The sequence below is a fragment of the Epinephelus moara genome, chromosome 7 (assembly GCF_006386435.1).
Source record: "Epinephelus moara isolate mb chromosome 7, YSFRI_EMoa_1.0, whole genome shotgun sequence".
Lineage (NCBI taxonomy): Eukaryota > Metazoa > Chordata > Actinopteri > Perciformes > Serranidae > Epinephelus > Epinephelus moara.
This window is the reverse complement of record NC_065512.1, coordinates 2,437,745-2,446,950: the sequence shown is the minus strand read 5'-3', so window position 1 is coordinate 2,446,950 and position 9,206 is coordinate 2,437,745. Positions and strand designations below refer to the sequence as shown.

The 9,206-nt window shown below is 40.0% G+C and overlaps 2 protein-coding genes across 3 annotated transcripts in view; both read left to right on the top strand.

The window, feature by feature from the left end:
• Positions 1-1,465: 1,465 nt before the first annotated feature.
• Positions 1,466-3,335, top strand: LOC126393132 (gamma-crystallin S-1-like). Of its 2 annotated transcripts, none has more exons than XM_050049015.1 (3): positions 1,466-1,480; positions 2,730-2,972; positions 3,063-3,335. In XM_050049015.1, the coding sequence occupies exons 1-3, from the start codon at positions 1,466-1,468 to the stop codon at positions 3,333-3,335; spliced, it is 531 nt and encodes a 176-aa protein (XP_049904972.1). The 2 variants fall into 2 exon arrangements, with proteins under 2 accessions (XP_049904972.1, XP_049904973.1); XM_050049016.1 differs by lacking the exon at positions 1,466-1,480 and adding an exon at positions 2,555-2,563.
• A 5,045-nt stretch (positions 3,336-8,380) lies between these two features.
• LOC126393404 (gamma-crystallin B-like) overlaps positions 8,381-9,206 on the top strand; it is a gene marked incomplete at its 5' end in the record, with an annotated part of 3,116 nt that continues 2,290 nt past the window's right edge. The window contains one exon of the mRNA XM_050049557.1: positions 8,381-8,635. Within this exon, the coding sequence (XP_049905514.1) occupies positions 8,381-8,635 (255 nt within the window). The remainder of the gene's footprint in view (positions 8,636-9,206) is intronic.

Here is a 9,206-nt window from a genome sequence, read left to right as displayed (position 1 = left end):
ATATACACTATATAGAAATAGCTTATCTTCACACCGATGGTCTCATTTGCTGTTGTAGGTCACGCACAGACATCAGCAGAAACCAGAGACTTTTGCATATCCAGTTAAAAGTTCCTTGTAGCGGCTTTAATATGACCAAAAGGGAAAAAAGGATCAGTTTATGTTCAGCCCAGTCACCATAAGAAGATGCTGGCATGTTAGCTGCAGACACAGTGACACAGTTTGAGACTATAAGAATAACAAACCTGGTTGTTACTAGGTGATGTGTTGCTGTGTTTCCACTGGGGACAGTTCCATGAAGAGCAGTTGTTTTTTAAAGAGACATCACTGTGTTTCCTGCTGGGAAAGCAGTTGTGTTTCTTTACCATGACATTGCTGCGTTTGCCTGGTATTTTAACCCAAAACATGAAAAATGTATGTGAAAATGTAATGTATCCAGAGTTTGCATAAATGTACAGTAGCAGAGCTTTAGGAAGTATCATTGGGAAAACTAAGACTTTAAGAAATATGGGTTATGCTACATATAGCCAGTTGTATCAAGCATGTGTCTGTCCTATTCTGGACTACTCCTCTGGAGTGTGGGGGTTTAGACACTATAATAAAAGTGTAAGTGTGCACAATAGGGCACAAAGATACTTTCCAAGTGTCCATAAATTTGTCTCTATATCTGCCGTTAACGGTGACATGGGATGGGTACTGTGTGAAGTCAGGTGGAAGGTAAATATGATTAACTTGTGGAACAGAATGCTTGATCTACCGGATGATAGAATGGCGAAGAAGATTTTCATGTGGGATCTCTCAGTGGAAGGAGAATGGGTGTCAGAGATGTATGATCTGCTTCAGGAGCATGGGCTTCAACATCTCTATAGCCACAGACAGAGTGGATGTGGGGGTGTTTAAAGAATTTGCTTTGACAAAATATAAAAGTAATTGTTTGGATGAAATTAATCATAAACCAAAATTACGCACATTTTGTTTGTTTAAAGAAATGTATGATTGTGAAAGATATGTTATGTGTGATTTATCCAAGAGCCAAAGATCTCTGTGTGCTCAGTTTGCTTTGGGATATTACAGCTACATATTGAGACAGGACGCTACACTAGAACTGAGGAAGATCAAAGATTATGTCACTACTGTGAGCTCGGTGAAGTAGAGAATGAAACCCACTTTCTGTTGTACTGTCCATTTTACGATGACCTAAGAGAAACACTCTTTGACAAAGTATCAACACATGTAGGTCTGTCCCAGGATAACCAAATAATTCAATGGTTATTTGATAATCATATATTTGCAATATCCAGTTATATCCATAAAGCGTGGAATAGAAGAAAGCAAGCAACTTATGCACACAGATAGATCATGGCTCTAAAGATTGTCCTTTTTATTTTATTTTGTTTTATTTATTTTTATTGATCTTTACTTGCAGCTTGCGTATATGTCATGTTTACTATTTTATGTTGGCGTGATGGCACAGGAAAATGTTTTGTTTAAAATGTGTCTGAATAATCCCATGAGGGAAGGGCTGCCTTAGGTAGCCAGACACGAAAATAAAATTTCATTCATTCATTCATTCATTCATTCATTCATTCATTCATTCATTCATTCATTCATTCATTCATTCATTCAGCAACATTTTTTTTCTGGCGTTTGGTTCAACATATTCTCATACAACAGTGTATGTAGGCCTGCAGGTTTGCAGGAGTTTGTTATCTGAAGAATTAGCGCCCCACAGTTGACCTTATGTACTTTACGTAAATTATGCATTTAACATACAGTTGCATCAGTCAGGTTTAGGAAAAGAGACACTTAAAATCACTCAAAGTTCAGTTAGTTTCTGAACGCTTGGGAACGTCCCATGTTTTGTGACTCATCCACCGCCCCAACCTTCCTTCTTTATTCCAGTCAGTGCATCGGTCACGTGACTGCAGCCTTCCCAAATATGTGGATTATACGCTCATTACTGGCTCATGATTACGTGGGATATGTACAAATGTTGGTGCGTTATGTTTCATAGGTAAACAGTGCATGAGAAAAGCCCAGTTGGGTTGATTTGTTACCAGTGTCTGCAGTTTAAACAATTATTGTGTTAATAAACATCTTATGAGCCATGTGTATTCCTGCATGTTTAATTCATGTCAGTAATATCTCACTGCTTGTTTGGCGATATATCTCACACTCAGTGATCTAGAAAATAAATAAAGGCTAATGTTGATCATATTTATTTGCCCAGCACCTTCTGTTAATAGACAGCAGCTCCGAGTCGACAGCTCACATAAAGCTTTACATCAAATTGCATAAACAAAAGACATTTATTGCAGCGGTCCAGATCAGCTTGGACTGAGCCGGGACTGAGGTTTGGTACTTGGCACTGCTAAACAAGCATTGTGTGTGGACAGGCAATTCAGTGAGTAAGAACAATGGGCAGACTCTAGATGAATATTTCAATTGTAATAACTGTTACAGGCACTGCTAACCATGCATTTGGTAGTATTGTCTCTGCCATGTATAAAGAGTACTGCGTTTGTTACGCCATCTAGTTTTTTAAGAGCTACAGATGGAGAAGGTGAGTGCAGGGTCCTGAATGTGGTCTTGTGGCTGCACGAGCTGATAACTCTCCAGATTTGGTGCAAGGAGTGTAGACGTCAGATGTTGTCTGTGAGAATTTAATGCAGATAAAACTCACTTTGTATTTACACATGAATAATCTTGCACGTATCTGTTCTGTCTAGATTGTATTCTACGAGGACCGGGACTTTGCAGGGAAGTCCTACGACTGCAAAGGGGACTCAGCCGACCTGCAGGCCTTCATCCACCGATGCAACTCGGTCAAGGTGGAGGGTGGCTGGTGGGTTCTGTACGAGCGTAACAACTACACGGGCTACCAGTATGTCATCGGGCCAGGGGAGTACAATGACTACCAGCGCTGGATGGGCTTCAATGACTGTGTCAGATCCTGCAGGATCATCAAAAATGTAAGTCCTCACAGTGCCATGATGAAAACAAATAAAAATAAACCTGTTGTTCTTCGTCATGCATCACGTCTTTGACTGCTGTGGTTTCAGGCCAAAGGGCCGTGCAAGCTGAGGCTGTACGATCGGCCAAACTTCAGCGGGGAGTCCTTGGAGCTGACAGAAAACTCAAAGTCTATCCAGGACAAATGGGTCAGGCAAGAAGTTCAGTCCTGCAAAGTCCTGGAGGGCTCCTGGATTTTCTATGAACACCCCAACTTCTGTGGTCGGCAGTACCTGCTGGAGAAAGGAGAGTACCGACACCACTCGGAGTGGGGAGCTCTGAAATCAGTGGTGGGCTCCATCAGAAGGATCATGGAGCTGTGATCTCAACCAGCTCAAGTTTCTTATAATAAATGCAATAAATGTATCTGATGCAAAAGTTTGTGTCTGTGTGAAGTTTAATTCAGATCTGCTCTGATCCTTAATGTAAAGAAATAACAGTACATATCAATGTTGGCCATACAGTGCATCATTATTCAGTGTACATTATTCTGTATGCTAAAGATTAAAGGAAAATGTATATCATGTATATATGTATAGCCACACTGAAGCCAAAATAACACAGTTTAATACAACAACCCTGCAATAAACCCTCCTTATAGTCAGATCATGATGTTCAGTTTGTACTGAAACTATCTGACAGATGTTGAGTCAGCTTCAGGGTCACTGTGCAGGATGCAGTTTGTGATTCTGTTATACAGAGAGGTGTGTTTAAATAAACTGACCCTCACTGACACAAATATTGAAAAGAAATGTCTGCACACAGATCGAGGAAAACTGGCAGATTTCTGCCCAACCACAAATACTGAAGCGTTTGTCTCAAACCAGTGGATTCACCCTGACAAGATAAATGAATTATATTTCTTCAACACATCAACACACACAGTCAGCCCTGGTTTTGTTTTACAAGTTCTCACAAAGCTGAAGGATTCCTGCCTGAGCAGTGGTACAACTTATGAACTACTTGTGCACAAAGCTGCAACAAAATCTGCTAAATATTCTCTCAAATAATCATTTGGTCAGAGAAGCCATGTAAAATGCCATGATGTCTTTTGTCTGACCAAAACCCAGAGAGACTGAATTTACTGTGATGCATCATCTCATTTAAATAATCTAGAAAACCAATTGCTTTGAAAAAGGTTAGTATATATGTACATATATCTGTTAGTCTTAAATTATGTTTACTTCATAAGTGAGTAAAACAATTAGTCTTCAGATTACTTTATGAGTTAACCTAACTTAACTGTTTTTTTTTTGTATCTAATTACTTATGTACCGATAAAGTAATCACAACTGTGATGTTTTTTGTCTTTATTTACCTGTTTACTTGTGAAGTCGACATAACCATGCACAACATAACATTTAGTTTAGTTGACTTGTGAAGTCAACATCATTAGTTTGAAGTTAGGTTTACCAATAAAGTAAAGATACCAATTAGCCTTCAGTTATAATTACTTATAGAGTAAACTATTGTTTTTTGTCTTTACTCACTTATGCTTACTTATAAAGTGCACATAAATATTTTTAATCTCATTCAAAAGCACATGCTCCGTGCAGTGATGTCAGTCCTCATGACGTGCTGCAGGTGACGACAGGAAATAAGCAGATTGACCAAATTGCTTCTTCTTTTAATTTAGTCTTCAATCATATTTTTTTCTTATTTCACTGACAGTAAACATTTCTTTTGTCTTTACTTACTTACATTTACCCGTAGAGAAAACTAACTCAAAAGCTATGTTAGTCTAAACTGATAGTTATGTGTGATCACTTTTTCAAGGCAATTTTTTTTCTTTTCTTTTTAAAGTTAGATCAACTTGCCAGATTTTACACTGATACATGACCGGCTGTTGGTTTAATGAAAGGCAGCAAATCCTCACATTTGAGGAGCTGGAAATATCAAATGTTTTCTGTACTGTTTGTGCAAACAAAACATTTCTCATCATAGCTGTTGATGCATGTTATTGTGGGCTGAGCTGTGGATTAATGAAGCACACTGATTGTGCTCTACTTGCACAATGAAGTCAGCCAACTCTGAATCATCGATCACGAGCTGACAGGACTGAAGTAGTGAGAATAACGTCTTCAGTCTCTGGTGACGAATCCTGCAGCTTGATGGCTGAATACAGAATAATGAGCCGTCCAGTCAGAGCTCAGCTGACCGTGTGCTGAGGTGTGGATGGATACACATGTAACACAGATGTTAAAGCCTGCACCAGAGCAGCGTGTGGCCATAAGCCAACTTCAGAGCATCAGCCTCAGCTTCAGCTGCAGAGGAGACAATTTAATTGGATCAATAAATGTTTTCTGGAATCAGGCATCGGCCGATCAAAAGGTCAGCCGCTGTGAATAAACACTGTATAAAGCACAGCATTTTTTAAACACTTGCAGCATCAGCCTTTGCACACATATAAATGCTGAGGCAATTAAAATGACAATGATGGTCCTGGCAGTGTGTTTCAGTGTGCACACATACACTGTATATATAAATCTGGACCAGGCCGGTAGACAATATTGTGTATGTGAAAGGTGGGATTAACAAACAGACATCAAAAGTAGGTGTGAGGCCCAAACATGGAACGTGTGGGAAAGGTAAGCAGACGAGCAGATGAAGCATGTGACCGACTGTCGAGGTCGAAACTCCAGCGTCAGTCGCAATAAAGTTTTCTTCTTTTAAGATTTAATAACTAGGGCCGACAAGTTTAGTCGTCACTGGTCGGTGCCTGAAAGCAAAGTCACGTGACTTTGGTAGAAGTTAAAGTCACCTTGCTTGAGTCATAAAGTGTCTGAGATTAACTGTGCTAAGTAACAAAAGAAATTGTATTATATTAAATGTAATTAAGTATTGTAAGTAATAGTGCAAGTAAATGCACCATCTTAAAAACAGAGCGAACATTAAACAAGGTCGTCTCCACAAATCTAAGTATTTAAAGAAAACCTCTGATGATCCAGGACTGACACACGGCAGCAGAGCGGTCACCGTGTCATTACCTCTCACAGATCTTCATCTTCTTCATCATTACTCGCCCTCTCTGCTGTCGGACGGCATTTTCTGCTTCCACCATGAAGTCGTTGAGTAGAGTATAGTCGTTAGCATGTAGCATCTTACCTGCCGTGCCAGCTGGGTTTGACTGGCAGTTGAAACCTGGAGCACTTGTTTGCAGCTGCCCTCATGTGATTAACTGATGATCTAACCTGCGAGCTCAGACCGCTGAGTCACCCCAACCCTCAGTCTTATTCTGTAGCAGTAACAAAGTGGTATGTTGATGTCTGACATATCGAACATGCAGTTGTTGAAATGTGAAATAGATAATCATATTTCTATTTGCAGACCTTTTTCAGCACGTTGTAATTCAGTTGTTAATATCTGCAATCGTTGTTCTTATAACTACAGAAGAAATGACTGATATCTATGATCAAATCGAAGATATCAATAAATCAGTTTTGACAAGTCAATATGACATTATGGATGTGTTGGTTTGGAATTATGTCATGTCAGAATTGAATTATAGATTGAATTAAGTAAAAAAAAAGTGATGAACATTTCCACGTATTAATTGTTGATATCAAGAATTAACATTTTGACTCGTGTGAAATGAACTGTAGATTTCTTTGAGTAAAATCACTGCAGGTGAACTAACCTGTCACCCAGAAATGACATTTATACACAAACAGACTGAAACAGCAAATATGTTTTGAGGGAAAAATAATATTGAGCAAATCACATTCTCTATGTTGCTGATTAATGCACCTGGCAAGTTGCAAACATACTGATACTGAACGCATCAGCAAACATATTTCAGATGTTTCCGTCCATCTTGCAACACAGCGTCCACTTTTAGTGAGTGCGAACATAATTAAGTTTAGTGACATACAAACATGATTTCTAGGAGAGGGGGTTGAATCGTCATCAAGTTCATCGGGTCCATGTCATTGGTTCGACATCCCATTAGTCCGACTGTCCACGGCTTATGTGTTTTCACTTTCTTTTTCATTTTAACCCACACCATGATCTTTTCCTGACCCTAACCAAGTGGTTTTTGTGCCTAAACCTAACCAGACCTTAACCACAGGGCATCATGATGATTTTGGAACAGACTTCGGAACAATGAGTTTAATATGGTTGGAACAATGGGATGTCGAACCAATGCGCAGTTCCCAGTTCATCTGCCATGAACATTTCTTCTAGTAAGAAATTAATTGATATTAAGGGCCTGTCCCAATACCCACACCTCCTCTAGAAACACTTGCACTTGGTTGTGCGTGTTCACGTTTAGGCTAGTGGTATCCCAAAACAGAATTGAGGTAGTGGAAGTGGTTTCCAACACTTAAAACCCGCCCTAGATTCCAAGGGGGCCCCGACCCACACTTTCAACAAAGTGGAAGATGACGTCAGCAACTTCGGCAAGTTTTGGGAAACAATTTGTTACTGTACGATCGGAACGTAGGCTATACAAACAGCAGATGGTTGGACTAGCGTAAACTCATCAGCAACTCGTCAAAGTATTTACACAAATCGACTTACCCGAACAAAATCGATCAGAACTAGAAGACGTCGAGGCGCCTCCTGTTTTCAGCATTTCTCCTCCGTTGATTCATCAGACGGAGAAGAATAGACATAGCACACGCCACAACACAAGCGCTGGAGCCCACAGTTTCATTGCGTCGCTACTACGCGTGACATATGCCTGCAGGATGAAGTGGTGTCTCGTTTCTTAGGTAAAGATCTCTACCCTAATGTTTCTCACTTCCCTCATCAAGGGTTATCTCGAAAACGAGGGCACTCAGTACCAAGTGGAAGATTTAAGGCGTAGAAATGGGACAGGCCCTAAGAAAACACATTTTGATTGAACTGAATCATAGATATCTTTAATTAGAACTGATATTTGTCAAAATTACATTATGGACATGTTGGTTCGGGATTATAACGTGCCAAGATTGAATTATAGATACCTGTAATTAAGTTTCAGTAGAAGTCAGTGGTAAAAGCTGCCAAGTTGTGATAAAGTTACAGATATCTGTGGATTGTTCAGCTTGGAACTGTGAGTAAAAAAAGCTCTTGTGGATATTTACAGTTGGTTTTGACCTCTTTACACTCAAGTTGTACCTGAAATTGCCGCAGTTGCGTAATTTGTATTTGCATTTACATCATTTTGGGTATATTATGCAATAAATTATATATATTGGTTCAGAATATCACTCAGCAGCCTTACATAAAGAAAATAATAGGTATTATTGTGGTGTGTTATTATCCATGTTCATATCAATATCCAGAGTCTAGAGACGAATAACTTGATAAGAGGAGGTTTTAGTAAAGCTTGTAGTTGGTTTTACTTTTTCTGTTATATCTTCAAATAAAACACTGAACGTAAACACCCTTCGTCCTCTTCCAGATCGTGTTTTACGAAGAAAATAACTTCGAAGGTCGATTTTACGAATGCACCGCTGACTGTCCCGAGCTCAACGCCCACATCAGCCGCTGCAACTCCATTCGTGTGGACAACGGCGCCTGGGTTCTGTTCGAGAGGCCCAACTACCTGGGTTACCAGTACATCCTGACCAAGGGGGAGTATGCGAACTACCAGCGCTGGATGGGCTACAATGACAGCATCAGGTCCTGCCGCATCGTACGAAATGTGAGTTCCTGCAGATAAACGTGTTCTCATGCACTATGTATTCCTACAGAATTTGTGCATATCCCACATAATGATGAGCCATTCCTGTGTAACCCATGTGTTCTGGATGGCAGTAATCACGTGATCAGTGTGCTGATGGCTGCAAAGAAGGAAGCGATCCTGAGCAGCACCACATAATGCTGTGTTTAGAGGTCGTGGTCATTTTCTGTATTTCTGTGAGTACAGAGGCCTGCACTATAAAGCCAGTTCAACTTACCCAGGATATCTTCTCGTTATCTAACATTGGCTGTCTGGATAACTGCTCCTACAAAGCTGGTTATCAACTAGTTCAGTCAACTCTGGGTTTTCCTATCAGCCACGAGTGAGTTCATGTGGAAGAGGCGGGGCTGTTAATTACGAGTGACATCATCAGAAGCATGAATGAAGGAGGCTGCTTCATATGATATGATATTAAACGGTACGAAAAAGCCCTTTTTAAACAGGAATTGTGCAAATTTGCAGGAAAGCCCAATCAGTCTTTTTTCAGCATTGGCAGTATAAAAACAAAATCGGGGAGTGCAGC

Excerpts from the sequence above, each read along its gene's own strand:
- LOC126393132 (XM_050049015.1), top strand. Across the intron at positions 2,973-3,062 it reads CCTGCAGGATCATCAAAAAT|GCCAAAGGGCCGTGCAAGCT; the intron begins GTAAGTCCTCAC and ends CTGTGGTTTCAG.